General features: G+C 39.1%; 2 protein-coding genes across 3 annotated transcripts in view; both read right to left on the reverse strand.

Moving 5' to 3' along the window:
* Positions 1–22,273, reverse strand: part of RELN (reelin) — a 438,814-nt gene that overhangs the window by 338,804 nt on the left and 77,737 nt on the right. The gene's annotated exons all lie outside the window — the stretch shown is intronic.
* LOC117875157 (small nuclear ribonucleoprotein F-like) lies at positions 10,420–10,756 on the reverse strand. The gene has a single exon (XM_034766160.1). It carries the CDS (start codon positions 10,754–10,756, stop codon positions 10,439–10,441), a length of 318 nt encoding a protein of 105 aa, XP_034622051.1. The 3' UTR covers positions 10,420–10,438.

The following is a 22,273-nucleotide window of genomic DNA, read 5'->3' on the forward strand; positions in this document are numbered from 1 at the left end:
GGGTTGGGTTATATCGGGGTAGAGGTGTATTACACTGCTATTTCCATCCAGCATAGCACACAGTCAGTTAAGGAAAACAAGAGGGCAGAAAATAAAGTCATGCTGCATTTCATACCTCTGCTAGAAACATATTAAGACTTAATACCAGTAATCCCAAATATGCAAAAGCAATTCCAGATCAGATATGGGAAGGGAAAATAAAATAAAACTCTCAGGAACAGACATCCTTTTGTAAACGATCGTACAGTATAGGCAGTGATTTAAAAAGAAGCCCATTGTTAATGGAAAGCTTTGTGCTCCAAAGCACACTTTATGACTGAATCTTAAGAATTAGACTTGGTGGGCTAGGTCCATTCCATGGCCAACATGTTTAGGATTTTTAGGCATTATATTTTTGAGTGTTTCATCCAAACTAGTTTAAAATTCTTCTAGCTATGGGGTTTCAAACATATCCCACCTCTGGTTATGAGAGTGTCACACTTAACAGGGCTAGCTGCATATCCTTCTCCTTGCTAGTCTCTCTGAGTGCACCCCCACAAGTGTCAGATCTCATGCCTTTCCCTCTTCTGGGTTGGAATGCTTCAGCTCTCCCACCCAACTCAGGCACTGGGCTATAGTACCCTGTATATCAACCATGCTTACTCAGCAGGTCTGACTCTGTTCAGCACCTGCCGTTCTTCTCTTCGGGAGTCTGACCAGTGGTGTATATAGTGATCAAAAAGCCTGGAATTTCTTGTCTCTTAACCTTCAACTGGCTTCAACTTGAGCCGTTCTTTTCCCTTCCTGATTGTTTTTCCGTAAAGCTTCTATTAAACTAAACCAATATATTCACACCGTAAACATCCCAATGGTCAACATACAATATTCATAAATTATTGCAGAATACATCCAGTTCCATCACTGAGAGGATGGATCTTTCTTCCTCATCCTTATTGTAAGAAGGAATAAAGCCTGAGGGAACAGACCTTTGCAACAGTGGGCCATCAGAACTCATTGACCTATACTCTTCTAAATACAAGGCACAGCTAGGTGACTACTGATCAGTACATATGAGATGGCAGCTCACCCCACAACTGCATCTAAAAGTTAGGCCTCTCCCATAAATTAGAGAGCCCCAGGAATCTGGGGATTTTTGGCCATGGGAGCATGCTCTGTGCAGTTGGCATGTAAAAGCTCCACGAGGCTGGAGTACACTCACTGCAGATTGAATGCTCAGAGAATTTAGCAGGTAGCCTAAAATGAACATGTGTAAATGGCAATTTTCAGAGACTTGTAACAGACATACCTGGGTGGGTTTTCATGAGGACAGCAAAAGGCATCCCCCAAACCCTAGAACTATCCCTCAAATTTCAAATCTCTGCTTCTCAAACAGATGATTGGGTGGGGGGGATTAATTTCAGCTTGAACAGTTCAAGTTAGGTAAGGTTATAAGCAACTGAAAACAGGTCTTATAATAGAAAGCGTTAGGCAAACTTAACTACCAGCTCTCCCAGCTGTCACTACCAGCCTCACTTTTAACAATGGGGACGTCAAATAAAACTGATTTAAAACTATCAAAACAAACAATTTCGATAAGTTTCCTACATGAAACTTGGAACAAAGTCGATCTGAAAATTCCTAGTCAATAACTTGTCTCTGAACTTTGGCCTCAGCTTCTTTGGGTTTTGCTGAAAACAGGTCTGCAAACAACCTGAACTTTGTCCAATTGATGAACTTAATATGATACTTTAAACGCTCCTATTTCTTCACCATTTGTTGGCAAATTGGAAAGCTGGCTATGTCATTCCACATGAGCTGTCCATAAATTTCAGCTTTCTTTGGAGGACTTACTTTTTCTTGAAAGGTATCTTAACTGGTGGATTCTTGTTCTAAAGCTGTGATTTGAATCATTTCACTGTGAGGTGATGTCCATCAGAAATGCAAGATCACTGAGCCTCTTGTAGTCTTCAGCTATACCAACTGATCAACGCTTTTCAGTTAGAAGGGGCTTAATTGTGTCTTGTCCAGGGCTGGCTCCAGGCACCAGCCTTCCAATCAGGTGCTTGGGGCGGCAATCTGCAAGGGGCGGCAGTCCATGTGTTTTTGCCCCAAACAGCGCACCAAATTGCCACCGCAGACGGCGGGGGTAGTCCGCGTGCCATTAGGGCGGCACATGCGTTTCTGCAGCAGCGGCAATTCGGAGGAAGCTTCTATGTTCAGCTGCCCCGCGGCGGCAATTTGGTGGCAGAAGACAGAAGCTAGTAGTGAGACTGGTAGTGACAGCTGGGAGAGCTGGTAGTTAAGTTTGCCTAACGCTTTCTGCTTGGGATGGCAAAAACAGTAGAGCCGGCCCTGTCTTGTCTACACACACAACGTTGTACCACTACAACTGCTAAAGCAGTACAACCCCCCAAGCATGGACATAGTTATATGGCTATAAGATGCTTTATACCCATATAGCTATCATAGAACAGGAAGTTATACCAGTATAAGGCACTTTTATATTCATATAACTTCATCCACATGAAATTGTACCAGTATAGCTATTTTCACAAGTCAAAATAATTAATACCAGTACAAAAACTGTATGTGGATCAGATCTTGGAAGTTCATCAAATCTTACACAACCTTTCATCTGCTGAGCCATCAAACCTTACAGCCATTCAGCTGTATCCCACTAGAATTTCCTCACACAAAGCCTTACCTAGCAGTGGTCCTGGCCATGTGATCTAATTTCAAAGGATGGCCATTTAAATCCTTCCCATACAGCTTTTGCTAAGGTCTGTTACAGTGGTACTGAATTAATTTTTCTTCACAACTACCAAGAAAGGCAAACCATGCCATTCTTCACTTCTTCTGCTGAAGAATCACCAAGAGGTTGTGATGCCAGCAAATTTAGCTAATGCAGAGATATCACATCTTGCATCACATTCTTGACAGGCCTTTGGCCTTAAATTGAGGTCAGGCCATAACCTTTCATGAAGTACATAAACATTCTGTTATCCCACAAATAAAAAATTAACATTTAAGTTCTCGGTAGAATCAGCATATTCAATGGTCATAAGAAGACTAGCAATTTATTTTTCATGGCCCTGCACAATTTAGCTCCATCAAGCTTCTCTGCTCTAATTTTTATTACTCCCTGCCTCATTGCCTTCACTTCACCCAAGCGGCACCTCTAACAGCTTTCTTTGCCCCATTCTCTTCCTCTTGACTTTATCTTCCTCCATGAATCTGGAACTTCCCCTTCCTGACTTGTTCCACTAAACCCTATATTCCTTTGTGTTCCTCCTCAAAGCACATTTCTTCCATGAGACTACAAACACTAGTCCTTTCAAGAAAGAAGAGCAAACCATTTTAATTCCTTCTCCATCCTCCTCAAAAAGAAGCAGAACTCTGAAGATGCCTGACAAATATACATGCTTAATCCGATTGCTTTTTGCTGTCCCCTGCAAAATAGCCTTGGGTCCCAATTTTTCTCTTCAGACAGGTGCGCTCTCTAGAGCAAGAACTTTTCTATGAATGTCAGTAATATGCCAGGCAAATACGTTACACTAGAACAAATAATAGATAATGATAATACTGTTGAGGTATAATGTGATGTCAGATAATTCGGTTTCTCTACATTGTACAGACATTTGAATGAGAGTCAAATTTTCAGACTTCCAAGCTGAATCATGACAACAGTTGAGGGGCATTGCTTCATGAAATCCCCATAATTTGAACCTAAGCAGTTTCATAACTGGCCTATGTAGCAATTTCAGTTTGACTGATGACCTTCTTAACAGATTCTACTAAGAAGACAGCATGTGAATAAGAGAGGCACTTTTCCAGTTGTGTTAATCACCTTGATACTCGCTGCATTGGCTGTTTCATATTATAGTCACTCTTCATTTTTTGTTTTCCCATCGCTACTTAACATAGCAGAAAAATGACAGAACCTCTGTTTTCCAAGATATACTACATTTCTGTGCACAACAGCTCCTGAAAGTCTTGATTCTTGCCTTTTGATTTCTATTCATTTAGCTCCATATCATCCTTTTAGACTTTTGCAAGGCACTTGAATCAGTACTGCACAATATTCTGATTAAAAATTAGCACTATACAAAATCAGTAAAGTTCAATGCAAATGGGTTAAGGAATGTCTAACTGACAGAGCTCAAAAAGTAGCTGACCATAGAGCACCATCATTGAATAGGGGTGTTTCTAGGCTTCCACAGGTACTAGGCCCAATCCTATTCAACATTTTCATCCATGATCTGGAAGTCACTGCTGACAAAATCACTGCTGATAAAATTTGCAGATGGCACAAAGATTGGAGAAGTGATAAATAATGATGAGGGTAGGGCAGTCATGCAGAGTGATCTGGAATGATTGGTAAGCTGAGCCCATTCAAACAAAATGTGTTTTAGTACAGCCACATGCAAAGTGGTATATCTAGGAACAAGGAATGCAGACAATACCTACAGAATGGGGGACTGTATCCTGGAAAACAAAACTTAGAAAAGGATTTGGGGGTCATAGTACACAAGCAACTCAACATGAGCTCCCAGTGCAATAGGTGGCAAAAAGGGCTAATGCGATCCTTGGATGTATAAACAGAGGAGTAGTGAGTAGGAACAGGGAGGTGATTTTACTTATATACACCTCTACCTTGATATAACGCTGTCCGCGGGAGCCAAAAAATCTTAGCGTGTTATAGGTGAAACTGCATTATATTGAACTTGCTTTGATCCGCCGGAGTGCACAGCCCCGCCTCCCCGTGGAGCACTGCGAATTTGTGTTATATCAGGTCGCGTTATATCGAGGTAGCGGTGTATATGGCAGTGGTGAGACTGAAACTGCAATACTGTGTATAGTTCCAAAGGCCATATTTTACAAAGTATGTTGACAAACTGAAGAGGGTACAGAAAAGAGCCACAAATATGATTTGAGGGTGGGAGAAAATGCCTTATGGTGAGAGACTTAAAGAGCTCAACCTGTTTAGATTATCAAAAGAAGATTGACAGGTGTCTTGATTACAGTGAATAAGTACCTAAGAACTGAGTGAAAATGGGACCCCGCTATGCTTGGCTCTGTCCAACAGAGTAGTAGACACTTCCTGTCCCCAAGTTCTTACAATCTAGACAGACAAGGCAGAGGGGAGAGGAAAGGAATATAACAAAACAAACCAACCAAGCAAAATAAAATTAGGTTGGGTTTTGTTAGGAGTGACTTTCCCCTTAGGGGCTGGAGGGCCTGATTACTGGATTGGATCAGGTAATTACCTATAAAGGGCAACAGGTGGCTGCAGTGAAGGAGGGAAGCTCAGGAAACTGCAGGACATAAGAAAGGCTCGTGCAGGGAAGTCTTGGAAGCTGGAGGGTGTGACTGACAGGAAAAGGAAGCTATGGCCAGAGCTCCAGCCAGAAAGGATGGGGACTGGTGGTTCTGGGTGGACTGTGTAGGGGCAGGGTGCCTGAAAAGTGACCTCTAGCTATGAACAGGTGTTCAGTAAATGGCTACAGCAGAGAATTAGCTAAATGGAAAGGCAAAGGAAGGGAAGGGGACACTGAAGGAAAGAAGGGTGAGGAGGACAGGATAGGGAAGAAGAGAGGGAGGGAAGGATGGTCAAGGAGCATGGAGAGCAGGCTGAGTGAGGGTAAGATGAAGAGACTGTGAGGGAGGGGGTTGGAGAAGGTTGTAGCTAACAGTCAATCATTGCAGGGAAGAGAACGCAAATGTCCAGAATCAAAACATAGAAAATGCTCTGACATCATCAGTCCTTGCTGCAGAACTGCTACTTCTGTGTTCTCCTGCTAACTTTGGTTTCCTTGGCACAAAGACCTGGCTAATCTCTGGAACTCTTCTTCCCCCAGCTCACATGGCTCAGGGAAGAGGGGCCTCCCACCAGAGTGGATGTCAAAGTAGCCACTAGAGCAGTAGTATCAGTAGATCGCTAAGCCCTGTGACAAGGGTATAGCTTTTTCTAATACTGACCCAGGAAATGTACATCTGTTGGGCCCATGATAACTAATCATACCCGACTTGCATTTTAGCTAGATATGTCTGTTAAAATTAGCAGCAGTCAGCTAGCTAACAATGATGATCAGAATTCAGCATTAATACCTCATTAGGAGGAATAGGGTTAGTTTACACCTCTCAGAGTTATCGTTTCAGGCTCTGTGTTGATCCAGATGTCATCCATTCATATTCAGAAGGTTTCCACTGTGATCACATGGGCCTTAAAACTTTTTTTTTTTCCAACAAAAAGCTCAAATTCTGCAAAGAATGTCAGAGTTAACATGGGTTGTAAAACACATGTTTAATATATGTATATAAAGTACCACTAGCCAAAAATAAGAACTATTTTAGAACTGAAAGTATATTTTATTGTTAAGTCTGAATATAATTGATGGGGGGACGGAGGGAAAGCAAATATAATTGCAACAGCCACAAAATGACAACACTTATTAACAATAATTCTCCTAAATATTGTCTAATTTGATCTTATGAAATAAATGTTTCTTCGTGATGCTTTCTTGCTGAATATAATGCAGTGATGTGTCTCCTTCATTAGGAGGATAACACTATTTTCCTGTCCAGTTATATTTCCCAGTTTGACCATTTAAAAAAAAAATCTTAACTTTTAAGAAAAATTACTTCATTACACTGCCTTCCTGAAAAGCTAGGGGATTTGTTATTTGTCCTTAGGGCACAAAAATACAAAAAATGTCTGTGAAAAACCCATGTTACTTTGTCTTGATGACTGTAATTTCTATCTTATTTACAACCTACTGCACTGTTGACACTTGCCTTCCTAAATGATTCAACTGCTCTAATAAAGTAGTCCCTCGTAATGGTAACACAGTTAAAAACACAAGACCAAATTGTAAATTTTAACAGTGAGTACCCTAAGAAAATTAACTTGCAAATAAACTGGACTGAGATTTGATGTATTAAAGTGCAAATTTTTCTAGAAATTATATTAAGTGCTTGAAAAACACTACATCTCTGATCTTTGTTTATGGTTTGTGGAAGACATAAAACCTTACCTATGTCTCAGCATTGTTACCTCTGAAATGCTACCAGTGGGCAATATCTCATTTTTATCAGGGGCACTACTCCAGATTTGACATATTTCTTCCCTGGTGCCTTTGTTTGCCTCCAGGAGGTTTTGTACTGTGACAAGTACACCAGAGCACATTTTGTTTTATTAGTAAATCATGCAGGAAAGTGTCAATTAAACAATGAAAATCAACAAAACAGAGCAGAATATTTTGTTACAGTTCACAATACTATGTAGTGATTTACAAAAAAGACCCCCTTGTTAAATTGATTTCTTAAATGTTGGGATATGTTTGTGGGACTTAAATAGTAAACATTGTTCTTTTAAAGCCCATACGGTAATTATTAGTATTTTCTACCAACCTGCCTTTGGCCAGAACATTATCAAATACTAACCAACGAATCAGTATGCTCCATCTTCCATCACTGTGTGCTCAGGGTTAGCAGGCTGCATATATCTGAGACATTGTCCAATACATACAAGTATTAAATTGATGTCTCTTTCATGTAGATTAATTATGGCACACAACTTTAGGAACACAAGTGTAGATATTATTCTGTAAACTCTCAGCAAATCAGTGGAATTGTCTCCAAAATTTCTTGAGTGCATAGATCCTTAAATTACAATAATAAAGGAGAATTGTAGTAGGCTTGTGTTTCCTGCAAAATTGGTGAGGATTTGTGAAAGATTACGGTAAATGAAGCTGAAGAGCCTCCAACCATCTCTCACGATTGACCCAACTGAAGTCGCAGTGGGACATTGTAAATGAACCAATTCAAAATAAAATGCTTTCTGAGTCATTCACTAGAGACATACTGTAGGGTGGAATTCAGCCTTTCAGTACATATGGGAAACTACTTAATGTAACTCAATAAGGCAACACATGAAAAGCCACTTTTTATTTTGAGATTCATTCCTCCTGAGCATTTTAGAGGCTTTCAGGTAGCGTGAATTTCCACAACACATACTAAAACAATCTACAGTACCTTAAGAGTAGCTACTTCTTTTTTTTCTAGTCATGCATCATCAAGAACTCTTCAAACAAATTAATTGAACAGAGATTCACTGAACAGGTCTAACTTCTGCAATATTATTATTTTTTCATAAGTAATTTGTTGAAAGAAAACAGTTGTAGTACATAAACTGATAGTTATTCCAAAGACATGTATATACTCGGTTTCATCATAGGAAATAGATAATGCAGTTTATGTTTCTCAAAATCCAAAGCAGCTAATTGACATTTGTAACATCTCTAGAGTCTTGTAAAAGAGCATTCTCACTTGGGAATGAGCAGTATTTATCTTCTGTGAGAGAATCATGACAGGGAAGCCCTGAGAAAATCACATAAACACCATATAACAGCTAGGTCTAAGGACTAGTTCTTGGTCACAAGCAACTGACTAATAGGAGAACTCTCAGTTAATCAAATTACATATTACTTACTGTACATTAAAAGAAATTGCTGTAGTATTAGCTTAAAACCCCAATTTCTGCTTACAAGAAATAAACGGACCTAGCAGAATAACATAGAACTGCAGAAAAAAATTGATTCATAGCAGGTAAATTTTTCCCATGTTGGTATCTGATACCTTATTCATATACAATGTAATTAAATAATGATCATATCTCAGGAATCAAGACAATCAGCACCATAGCAAATTCTCTGCTTCTGTCTGTGAGTGTACTACATTTGGTCGTATGGAGCCTCCTCAAATCTCCAGGAGAAAAAAAAAGGCAATTCTGAGGGCTTGTCCTCACTGCAGAGTTACCTTGAGTTGTAACTTAAGGCTATTGTGTTTGGACAGCATCTGAGTTAGGGGCAACACAACTCAACAGCAGTGGTGCTTTTAATTCAAGCTGGCTGTCCCATCAGGGACATGGGCGACAGCTTGAGTTAGCACAACTTATCAGCTGATAACAATCATTCTGTGCAGCTAATATAATCACTCTGTGCAGCTCATATATTGTTTTGAAGCATAGCCACTCTCACTTTAGAGGAATTAACTCAAGTGTAGATAAGATAAGTTAACTCTGCAGTAAAGAGGTAGCCCAAGAGTGCAAACTCTTATGCAGGAATAGCCCAGATAGGGGGATGATAAAGTACTGGGATAGTTTTTGTATATGGAACAGTTGATATACTGCAAAGCAAAGTTCAAATGTAAAAGGCTATTAAAAATTATAGTAAGGACTGTCTATAAACTACATAAAACTTTTTGGTGATTTTTTTCAAGACTCACCCACCCCTTGTACCATTGAAACAAACATGCAAAATTAAGGACCCACCTACACCCTAATGCATTATTCACCAGATGTTACTGGAGAGGGAAATATGACCTAATTAAATCTTGATCCTTTTCAAAACAATCTATTTTTAAGCAAATACATCATCACAGTAAAACTCTGACACTTCTGCACAGTCTGTAACAAGTGTCATGGCCTCATAGTTCAACTAAATGGACTTGTTCACCATGAAGAGCCCCTGCAATTTGAATCCAAAGCCAAACAGGACAGGAAATTGTTTTGCTAGTCAGTCTTCCTTTTGTGAATTAGAAATGTGTTTGAATCATTGGCTTACATTCAAACTGCTTTCAGCTTTGACGATGCCAAAACACCTACAATATCACTGCACATATACAGCACCAATTGCCAAATTTTACAACCAAAATTCAGTGTAGCAAGGCTAGTCCACATGAAAAGTTAACTAACAGAGCAAATTAACCAACTATAAACAGACTGCCTTTAAAATGATCTTTGGGGATAGAACACGATGTGGCTTTTCAGCCTCTAAGAACTTCTTTACATTTTTACTCAAAGTACAAGTGTACTATTCCACCTCTTCTGGTTGACCTGTATATTCAAGATTTAGATGTGCATACAAGTAAATTTGCTAGGAAAGATATAGAGGTAATCCTATGTAGTTTCACAGAGGAGACAGTGCCATAGCCTGTATTTATATCTTTTGTGTACTTCTAACCTGTTAAAAAGGAAGGAGTGACTTTTTGTTCCAGGCTTTATTTTCAGATACTATTTGTAACAAGATACGTATGTTTCTTATTACTACATTTGAGACTTGAGCACTAAGAAAGGTTAGTTGACTGTGAAATATCTCAGATGTATACATCTGCCTTGCTTGTTATTAAAGCAAAATGCTACATGTTAATATTGTACTTTAAGAAGTCTAGTCAGCCAGTCTGGTCCATCCCTGAAAGTTTATCAGATCTAGCTAATTTTCATTAAGTACAAATTAGTGATTGTAGCTTCTAAGAAACATTTCTTAAGTTAAACATTCTAGGCCTGGCTTGATATAAGTAACTTGTTTAATTACTTTTTCTCTTTCTTTCTTTCTTTCTTTCCTTTATTTATTTATTTATTTGTGAAAAACTGATCTTTATTTTCCAGAAATATAAAAACTTATTCTCTCATTTCTCCATCTTCTTCATCTTCTACTCCTCTGATGTACAGGACGTTGTTACATCTTATCAAAACTTCACCAAGGTGCCCTGACAATGCACCATTTATGTATTCTTCTGTGTTTGCAAGCAGCATGTTCATGTAGCCGTCGACAGACACCAGGTAGCCCTTGTACTCCATCCCCCACTTCAGCTTCCCCATCACCGGCTTCCCTGTCAGCCCGTTCAGGAAGGGCTTGGGATTCAGAGGCAAGCTCATGGTAATGCGGCCTGGCACAAGGCAGTGGTAAAATAAAAAATTACTCGCAGGGCCGCACATGCGCCCGCTGGAGTCTAAGAGAAAGGCATGATGAGGAAGGTGAATGGAAGATTATCATAACAAGCAGTATGATGGAGTGAGGATGGCTAGCTAAGATCAGCAGGAGCATCCTGGTATTAGTAAACAAGCCTAAATGTAATACTAGGTAGAGGTCATATTATGCATGAACAGTGCATGGACGGAGCATGCTGTACAGGGATTGGTTCCTACTAAGTAACCAAGCCAATTCCAAAATTTGTGATGCAATGTATAGTAAATGCAATGCAATGTGTAAATATATATAAAGGAAGACATTTTCTGTGTAATGTTGGATGTGTGGTACACCTTGTACCCACCCGCTATGTTTCAGTCTGGTCAACTTAGCCTAGCTTTGCTGTATGCCGAATAAACTTACCTGAGTGATGAAATATGGAGTTGAACTGAGTCCTTGGGTAGCCTAGGGCAAAGAGGTCTCAGAGGGAATCCCAACAAGCATGGCCATGAGAACACAAGCTTATGAAACCTCATGGGCTATCCAGTTTAACCCAACTACTTATATAGTTGTGGTGATCAGTAACACATTACTGTGTTCTTTGTTGTTAAGTACAGTATATCTCTCATTCATTTTTAACATGCCCTCTCTAATAGTTGCTTCTCCTGCTACCCTTATCAACGTAACTTTCCTTTTCTGCAAAATGTCTCTGGCAACTAGTTTCAGATGGGAAATGACTGATGTGATTAATTGTCCATACTAATCCTAGCAGTACTTGCAGTTCTGATATCTTGTGTGTTCCAGGACCCTCCAATGATTCTTCATATTACTCAATAACCACAACATAGAGCCTTTGTGGAGCCCTGCTAGGTGCTAGGTCTAAAAATAGTGAACATAAGAACAGCCATATTGGGTCAGATCAAAGGTCCATCCAGCCCAGTATCCTGTCTGCCAACAGTGGCCAATGCCAGGTGCCCCAGAGGGAGTGAACCTAACAGGTAATGATCAAGTGATCTCTCTCCTGCCATCCATCTCCACCCTCTGACAAACATGGGGTAGGGACACCATTCCTTACCCATCCTCGCTAATAGCCATTAATGGACTTAACTAGATAAATTCATAGAGGTTGTCTTTTAAACCCTGTTATAGTCTTAGCCTTCACAACCTCCTCAGGCAAGAATTCCACAAGTTGACTGTGCGCTGTGTGAAGAAGAACTTCCTTTCATTTGTTTTAAACCTGCTGCCCATTAATTTCATTTGGTGGCCCCTAGTTATTATATTATGGGAACAAGTAAATAACTTTTCCTTATTCACTTTCTCCACATCCCTCATGATTTTATATACACCTTTCATAGCCCCCCTTAGTCTCCTCTTTTCCAAGCTGAAAAGTCCTAGCCTCTTTAATCTCTCCTCATATGGGACCCATTCCAAACCCCTAATCATTTTAGTTGCCCTTCTCTGAACCTTTTCTAATGCCAGTATATCTTTTTTGAAATGAGGAGATCACATCTGTATGCAGTATTCAAGATGTGGGCATACCATGGATTCATATAATGGCAATAAGATATTCTCAATCTTTTTGTATTTACCAGCAATTGGACACAGATGTAGCTGGGTATAATAACTGAATGCAACAGCTACCTTTTGAAAAGTCCTGTAGTTGACTATGCAGAAGATCCAGGAAACTAGGGCACCCAGAGCAAAGGCTGAATTTTCCAAACGGCTGAACCACCCACTGTCAGCTTTGAAAACAAAAAACAAATTCCCAGGTCCAGATCTGAGATTTCTATTCAAATTAAATCCTTAGCCAAACTTCAATTAGACGCCAGAGTGCTGTTTCATTTCTTTGATATTTGTTGAGAAAATTGCAGCGAAAGCAGCTTTCATGCATTTTAGTACATTCAAATTTAGTTGAAGTGAACTCTAGCAGCTTAAGACTGAAGATTTTCGTAAGAGTTTATTAGATCTTTGCCCTTCTTAAGTAAAGTTTATCCCAAAGGTCCCGCACAAGTGAATTATTACTATTAGTTGGTTACGAGTGCTATGATATTACTGTTACACGTTCAGTGATAAAATTAAGAAAGTAATCGACTGAGAGAAATTCCATCCAAGACTATTAAGGGGAATCTAGGGAGAATGACGTTCCTCTTAGAAAGTACTGACTTTAATATGCTGAGTGCACAGATGGAATATTTTATATTTACCATTTGAATATGAATTAGTATTTAAAATTTAGATCTGTTTTTTAACTAGTCGACATGGAAAAGTCTTTTTTGAATGTTTTTTTTCTGCTGCAAACACAGAGTATCTATGGCAAAAGAGCGCATCCACAGGCTTTGTTTGTTCTGCTTTAAGCTTGTGAGTCATAGCGTCCACACAGCTCTGTACTTTTTCAAAACAGCTGCCCAGCATTCTAGGCAGATATCACATGATGCAATTTTCTACTGCTAGGCTCTGTGCACTCTTGGATTTTTCTCACAGTGCATTGGGAGATGCCTACCTGAATCGACTTGAATTCGGGGATTTGGGGTCAAATTAAACTACTCCCACGATTCCTCTCCTGGCATTCCATAATTTATCTGTTTTTTGTAAATCATTGCCATTTTTGAACTGCTGTCACGCAGCATAGAGAACATACAGCTGAGCACCACGATCCTGACCATGGTTAATATGAATAGGCTCCTCCACATGCATTAGTGTTCACGCAGCTGGATGACTTTGGATGGGTTGTGTAGGAAAATAGGCCACATTAGATATGGTGAACTTTGGTATTAAATTGTGTTGGGATACTTCATGAGCAATAGGCCCAAAACATGTGACCAAAAAGAATTAGATCATGAGAAAGAAGAGCGGTTGTGGTGTTAAACGTGCAGTGACCCTTTGAAATATCAGTGTTACCTCATTTAAGATTTGGGTTGAAGTAACAGAAATAAAACACAGTTAATTGGGTACCAGATGTAGTAAATAATTGGCTATATAAGAAACTGCTTCCTCTGGCCTTAGCTAAGGTTGGATAATTGGCAATGACATAATTTGTTTGTTAAAGGGTATAAAAAAGTAAACTCTTAAAAGGTTCATTGCTAATACCTGCCTGATCAAGTTGGAGCCGACCAATATGGGCCTAAGTACCCTGGGTTTAGCCCATTTGTAAGTATTTTGATCAAATGCATATAAATGTTTTGTCACTCTTTGGTTATAGTAAATTGCTTACTTCGGCTTTTTAAGCATGTTCAGAGCAACTACATAATACCATTCAGCCTTTGGATTTAATAAAGGAATTTATGATTACATTATTATTCATGTAGGATATTACCATGACACTAATTCCAGCAGGTTAGGAGACAGCCACCATAATGCTGTGATGATTTGAGTAGAGGAGGAGATGGGGATGAAATCAAGCAGTTACTTCTGCAGGCCATTTCTTGGTGCGGCTTCACTCAGTGCAAAGCTGCTTCTGGGTTCAGCAAACAAGTACTGCCTGGTGGGAAAGGATAGCGCTGCAGACCTAGAATGACCAGTTGTGGTGGCAGAGCTTCAGGAGGACAAAGGCTACTTTCCTAGAAGTCTGCAGAATTCATCCCAGTGCTGCCGTGATAGAACATCCAACATGAGGGTGCCTCTCAAAAGGGAGATAAATGCAGCCATCACCATCTTCCATCACTGGAAGATTACCACCACTGATTACTACCAGTCAATAGCTAATGAGTTTGGTGCTGACAGATCAATTATCATGATTGTCCCGATTCCAAGCCCCATTGCTCTAACCACTACACCCATTGTTCTACAGGCTCATGTAGCAGCATGGTGCATGGCTGCTCTAATGGCTGTATACTTGCCATGAGCTAGAATCACAAAGATGCGCACATGGCTTCATGCCAGCATTTAAACGGGGAGGTGACATCTTTTGAAGATGACACTGTAACAATAGAGGGCACACAGGTACACAGGCCGATCCAGATGAGAAGCTATGCATTATGGGGTAGCAGTGGAAGGATTCCCAGAAGCCAAACAGTTCATCTAAAATATTTCAGCGGCTATATGCATCCATATGAACATTATCCCCCCAAAAACTCATTCCAGTATAGAATTATTTTACTCCCAAAGCAGATTAATTAATATGATATAAAATGCCAGATAATTAAAAAAAACTTGTGTGTGGACAAAAGGCAATTTACCACACACACACACCCCAAAAAATACCCATGTAGACAAGGCCTACGATTTCTGTCCATTTTGCTAAAGGAGCAGCTCCACCAGCTCAAGGCTGACCGGGCTCTTTTCTAACCTACACTTCATTACCACTTATAGTCTTCATCCAGCAGCTAGTGTCAGTATTTATTGATTCATTTTACTGATAATTACACTGCCCTCGTAGTAAGTCAAAGAATGTCAAGGTGACCGTGATGCCATCTGATTGCAGTATGTCTGTAATGTCACAATACATTTGTGTCTGCTAGTCATTCAAAGACAGATATATAAAGAGCATGAGTATGTTTAAAAAGCAGACTATTGACTTTATTAGTAATCTGTTATGTAAAATGTTTCATTACTCCCTATATTATATGTCTGATACAATGTTATTGTCTTGGAGAATGCTTTTTATATTTTCCACCATTCCTAGTAAACTATTACTAATAACTGCTTACATTTGCATAATACCTTTCACTATAAAGGTTCCAAAATCACTCTAAACTAGATATAAGAACAATTTACCCACCATCACTGAAATTCAGAGTTCACTAGATATTCTAATTGAATAAGTTTTACTGTTGTAATTACAGGGGGGAATTTAGGCAAGCAATTACCCAAGTGAAATGACTCACGTTAGAATTTTGCAAGGACACCATGACCAGCACCCACTGTCTTTTGATACTCATGGTACTTAATGGGATTGAGTCCTCAGTTTTATATCACATCTGAAAAATAACTCCAACCATCAAGATACAGTGCTCCTTCAGGGATCAAAACTGGAGTATGTTTATCAACTCTTCTGGGATGAATGAACACTATTGGATTTCCTGTATCACCTTGATTTCTCTTGTCTAAGCACTAACCTAGCCCAAGCCTGATGAACTCATGAGATAGACGGTTTGGCTACAGGCCATCTTCGGTTTTAATAACTGCATTACTTTTCACTGCTGCTGAAAGTCAGATGGGGATTACAGTATGGTGCCTGGTTTGAGTTTCATAAATCCCTATCTTTTAAGTAAATTTATATTTTAATATCAATTTTTTAAAAGTAAAAAATGTTTTATTTAAGAAAATTTCTAATATGGTTTATTCCATGCACTGAATAAATTCAATAGCCTTTGACATATAGATTACCTTCAGATTTATCCACTAGACAGCTGGATTTTTATACCTCTTATTTTCATCTTTGAGCATATTTTTTCATTCATCTATTCTCAAATTTCAGCATACATTTAAAATATATGAAAAATATGTATATATTGATTCCAAAGCTGAGAAGTATTAGTTTTAAAATAAAAGATTTCATGTTCCTTGCCCTGCTTTGGCAACAGCAGTTACTCAACAGGAAATGAAAACTAAATTCTAGGAAGGGTTTACACAAAGATATTCCTTGTCACATTAAAGAAACTACAGTGCAGCTTTCTTATATACCAACTTGTAAATTAAGCATAAAATAGTGTTGAAAAATTATACCTTAAATTATTACTCAAGTTTTTCCTCCTCCAATTTATTAAGAGTCATCAAGATATGTAGTCAATTGTTCTTTTCACAAGCGCTATGCACAGCCATATAGTAATAATAAATTTTAGTTTACGGGCTATGAAAAAGGATTTAACAAGAATAGGAAATAGCAGGATGAACATTACTATAATTTCTAATAAACTATAAACTGAACAACATTCCCACTTTAAGTCTTGGCAACTTTTTATGTTTTAAAAACATAGCTGCTGGATCTTCCTCATGCCAGCTTCCACTTGTAACCCTGCAATGCTCAGGGCCGGCTCCAGGCACCAGCTTAACAAGCAGGTGCTTGGGGCGGCCCAGGGAGAGGGGCGGCACCTGCGGCAATTCAATGGCGGCAGGTCCCTCGCTCCCTCTAGGAGCGAAGGACCTGCCACTGAACTGCCGCCGCCGATCGCGACTTTTTTTTTTTTCCAATTGCCGCCACCGATCGCTTTTTTTGCTTGGGGCAGCAGAAATGTTGGAGCCGGCCCTGGCAATGCTGTATATGCTTTTGGTGCAGTAACACCAGCAAACACACCTGACAGATTCCTAAAAGTTTTGTTCAAATGTGGGACTGGACTTGACCCCTTGACAGACTGAACCTGGCTCTTGTTGCTGTCCTTCTCTCCTGGAAGAAGGGTTACATATGCACGTGTGCCTGTTTACAATGCATACTTCTATCCATAAAATATTTGAGGGTGCCTACATTTGCAAGTGCAGGAACTTGATCTAAGTAAACTACTATCTTCAGAATAGCCGAGCTGTGTCTCTGATATGCCCACACACAGTTCGGAGGGGATCTGGCAGAAGGGATCAATCTTATGGGGAAAAAAGGCATGAGCGTCTGTGCCTACTACAGCACGCTCTCCTCCAGAACATGGAACAGAACCCAAGATTCCTGAGACTCACCATTCCTCTGCAGTCAGCAAATATCTATGAAAACCACTGGCAAAGTGTGTATCTCATCCCCTTCTAGAGGATACAACCTACTATTGCAGACAGTTACTCTGTTAGTTCAAGTGCGAGAGGTCTGTGTAGTGGATCTAAGAGTTCCAACTCTGCTGATGAACCATGGGGATAGTAGTCTGATGCCACATGATGGAATTTCTGTTTTTTAAATTTGCTTTTTTAAAAAAAGATAGGTAATTATGCAGAAATTAATTGACTGAACATTCAGGTTGCAAAGTTAAGCAGCCAAAGCCAACATTAATTCTGCCCCCTTGTGCATAAACACAATGAAATATACTTTAATTACCTGATCACATCCTATATTTTCCCCAGAACCCCTACTTCATTCAGTGCACAGGATAGTCTTAATCTAGGGATGAATGAAGGTTGTACAGCCAAAGAGGCTGTTGCCTGTTGGATCCATGCCTCATTTGTTGCAGAAATTAGAAGGTATGTAGTGAATGAGGTGGACTATTGCAGGAAGAAAAAGGATAGTTTTATGGTTAAGGCAGTTGAATGCTGCCCTAAAGAATGGATTCTATCACTGCCTCTACCACAGCGTTCCTGTGTGATGCTAGGCAAGTCACTTAAACCATACTTTTCACATGTGGTCACTAACTGTGTCTTCCTCATTTTCCGGATGGCCAACTTCATAGCCTGGAATCTGATTTGCAGACGTACTAAACAGTTACAGCTGCAACTGAAGTCAATGGGAACTGCACTTTGAACATAACAAGTGCTATATATTGGTAAAACTGGGCACCAAAATTAATGAATATTTTTTCTCAATCCTTCTGCACCTCAACTCTGAAAAATGGGGATAATACCACCGCCTCACCTCACATCAGTGTGAGAAAGATAAATTAATTAATATTTGTGAAGTATTTGGATATTATAGTGATGAGCAGCACAGAAAAGCCCAGGAGGAAATTAAATTTTGCTCTGAAGGCAGAATTATTGAATAACATGCAGTAAACAAGGCTTAACACATTAACAATGAGGATAAAATAAAATATTGAATAACTGCTCATTAAGTAAACGCTGCCCATTCTCTGCACTGAATGAGGCAAGGTTGCTGTGGAAAAAAGTAGTATGTGATTATGTAATTAAAGAATGCATGATAATGCATATGCACAAGGGTGTGAATTAGGGTTGTACAGGCAACCTTAATACTAGTGTTTCCTAACTTTTGAGTTCTTGAATTGGCAGCCTTAATATTCTACTAACATAGTTGTGTGTCATATATATATCAGTCTGAAACAATAAAGTGAAACAGCTATCAGTAGTCTCTACAGGTCATCTATACTAGCCATTACACTAGCCATCTATACTGGTCATCTATACTAGCTATTATACTTTAAACTACACATTTAAACAACAAAGTATTTTTTATTAAATCAGGATTTCTTTATTTTTACATAATTTACATTAATCATAATGTTGCATATGATTAATGAACTAACTACTACCATTTGTCATTATCTGTGACAGAGGCCTACTGATGGTTCACTACTCTGTGTCAGCAACTCTTGTCAGACCTGACATACTCACTACACTTAACACTCTGTTGTCATGATACATACCCAAAAGGTGGCATGTAATATATCACTGGAAAATTCACTTATTATTAATATACTTGTGTGATGCATATATGGGGTGTGTATAAATAGTTATGGATATGTGCTAGAATTATATTATTAAAATGTGTTTGGCAAGCAATGTATAAGCACCGTGTGCCTTAGACAAAGGAATGTACATTTGTTTGTCTGTACAGCCTGATCATCAGCCAGAGACCACAAAAGGCCATTTGCACATAAGATAAACAAAGCTAACATAGTGTCTCCACCTCAGCAGGAGAGAGAAACTTTATCTGGACTATAAAAACATAAGATCTGAACTTTAAAGGATAAGTAATTGAATCAACTGACTGTATAAAATATTACTGTATTATAAAAGTATATCAGCTAAGACCTTATGAAAGCTAATGGCACACTGGTGATGAAAATGATTGTGAAATTTACGTATGAACACTATATGATGAAATATGGATACTCAATGGTATTATGCTTTAAAGTCTGTGACCAAACACAGAGAAAAACAGGTACCCCCCCCCCCCCCCCCCCACACACACACAGGAAAAAAGGTAGCACTGTGGAACCAAAACAACTGAAGCCCTATTTACATATGAATCAGCAGGGAATGAGAAGTCCAGCATGAGGAAGAGAAAGGTAAGAATGGTATGAGGTCATCCTGACTCTGGGGACATAACAGTGAGTTTGGGAAGATAATAATAATCTTATAATAAGGAGAGAGAAGAAGCCATCTTGGCTTCCATCTTTGGACAGATGCCAGGGGCCAGAGCTCTTGCAAGCTGAGAAAGATGGGTTGTTCAACCAATGGGGTTGAAGTCTCTGGGAACTGAATATATGTGAGAAACCTGCTTAGGCAAGGATCTTAGGAAGACAATGGAAGCCAGCACCTTGTACTTCTGTGGAAGGTCCTGACTGAGAGAACATCAGCCATGACCAGAAAGAAAAAGACCGGTAAGAACTCTACCTTGAACCAAGGCTGTAGTTTGTTGAGTCAAGTCTTAGCCACTAGAAAGCATACTTTTACTTCTGTTTGTTTGTAAACTTTCTAACTTTATTCTTTCTACTTGGTATCACTTAACTTATGTCCTTTTGTTAATAAACTTGTTTTATTTTTACAATATACTAATTCAGTGCTGTGCTTGAAGGGAAGGGTGTATTTACCCCAGTTAAGTTAATAAACTGTAATGTGCTTTTGTCTTTTTAAAGGAGCAAGTGACCCTTGCTATTTCTCTGAGTATTCCAGGAAAGGATGGGACCCTTCAGGTCAGATGGCTTTGGGGAAGTTTGGGACTAGTGGTGTCTTGGGGTCACCTCTACAAGTAGTAACCAGAAGCTGGTGGAAACCAGGATGGAACTGCTGTGTTACAGGCAGGCTGCTGGGATCAGAGTGCTGAACCATGGCTGGACAGCACACAGACTCAGGGAACTGCATGCTAGTCTGCTGGCTGTTGGTGTCCATGCTGAGAGCCACAGCAGCAGAGCATTAAAGGCACCCAGGGTTAAAGGGTCGGCAGTGACACAGCCGCTTACTGATCTGGATTGCACCCCAAAATATGACATTGTCACAAACCCATTACAATGAAGCACTGTAAAATACCTCTGTTACTGAATTCCTCAATTTATTGTAATCATTTTACAAGATGTATAACAGCAAAAGGAATTATCGAGTCATTCCAAATGTTAAAGCAGTGCTTTATTAAATGCTTTTATTAAAAAATAAAATGCAATAAAACTTCAAACATGCTCTATGTTTTCACCTTAATATATTCTGGGCATCCCCAGGGAGAACAACAGATGTATCAAATAGTTGGAGAAGCACCACTATCTAATAAACATGCATGCCAAATTGACCCAGGATTGGCCCCAGTACAACTGTTTACCACTTTGGTTTTGGCTATGTAAACTGCTTGTAAACGCTTTCTCAATTGAAAACCCTAGGGCTCCTTTATAAACACTGTATCATCCCACAAAATAGTCTGCCTCCTTCCCATTTGTCCAACCAGCTGATCAAATTATCTGTAAAACATTACATGTTGCTTGATGCTATTAATCTCTTACCTGCTACTCTGTAACACACCAAAGATCACAAATAAACACAATTTTATGCATTCCTCATTCTGAGAAAGGATGTCTTGCTATCTTTGATGTCACTACCTTAAGACATATTAAAGGATATAGTCGCAGATATATAAAAACTATAGAAAAATACATTTCTGATGAGGTAAACCCAGGCAAGTATTGTCAATTTTATGATTATGAAAATATACTGGATTAAAAAAAATCAAATTTTATATGTAATGCATATGACAGGAGACAGGCACTTTTCGTAGGAAGGGTCAACTTCTGGCTATAAGTACAATAAATAGGAATTGACAACGCCATGACATTTTATCTTTAAAGATTTCACTGTCATTATGGTTCTGGTACAGAATGTTGACAATGAGGGGAATCTTAAAACTATACTCAAATTTAAACTTTCTTGACCAATGTCAGCTTGGCATCAACTCACAATTTAATTAACTGTTAACAGATTCTTCCAGATATGACTGCTATACAGATATTTTTTCTTCCTGTTAATTAGTAATTATGCATTGGCAGGAAAAACAGTGTTTCTTTCCAATTATTCCAGAACTCAGTGATTATTTAAAGTTGGCTAATTAGCAGTGGACGGCTGGTACATCTTCTGGGCAAATTGTGTTTGATAATCCCTATTAAAATATACATGGCAGTAGTTGACTTGTAACAAAAAAAAAGTGGCAGTTCAAAGGGTATTAGATACAGCACAAGGCAAATGGGGACCTATTAAAATTTCCCCAACTGTTCTAATGAGAATGCCGAGGGTAATTTCTTCCTAGTTTACCATCTGTTTGGTTTCTGGCATGTACCTCTGGTGTGAAGGGAGGGTCCTGGAGCCCATTTGGCTTGTCACAAAGTAAACCAGGGATCTGAAGCAAGTTCAGTAGTTTACAAAGCAGCCCGTCAAGAGCAATGTTATGTGCATAGCTGAAAACTTTTTTTAAAAAATAACATTTTACAGAATATTCCCTACTTTTTAAAGCTGTAAGTATAGCCACTGGAAAAAAAACTTTATAGGCTCACCTATGAATAAAAGAAGAACAGGAGTACTTGTGGCACCTTAGAGACTAACAAATTTATTAGAGCATAAGCTTTCGTGGACTACAGCCCACTTCTTCGGATGCATATAGAATGGAACATATATTGAGGAGATATATATACACACATACAGAGAGCATAAACAGGTGGGAGTTGTCTTACCAACTCTGAGAGGCCAATTAATTAAGAGAAAAAAAA

Source organism: Trachemys scripta, chromosome 1 (assembly GCF_013100865.1).
Source record: "Trachemys scripta elegans isolate TJP31775 chromosome 1, CAS_Tse_1.0, whole genome shotgun sequence".
NCBI classification, from domain to species: Eukaryota; Metazoa; Chordata; order Testudines; family Emydidae; genus Trachemys; species Trachemys scripta.

Bases quoted from the DNA above. Each gene is read 5' to 3' on its own strand.
- LOC117875157 (XM_034766160.1), bottom strand. From the start codon at position 10,756: ATGTGCGGCCCTGCGAGTAATTTTTTATTTTACCACTGCCTTGTGCCA.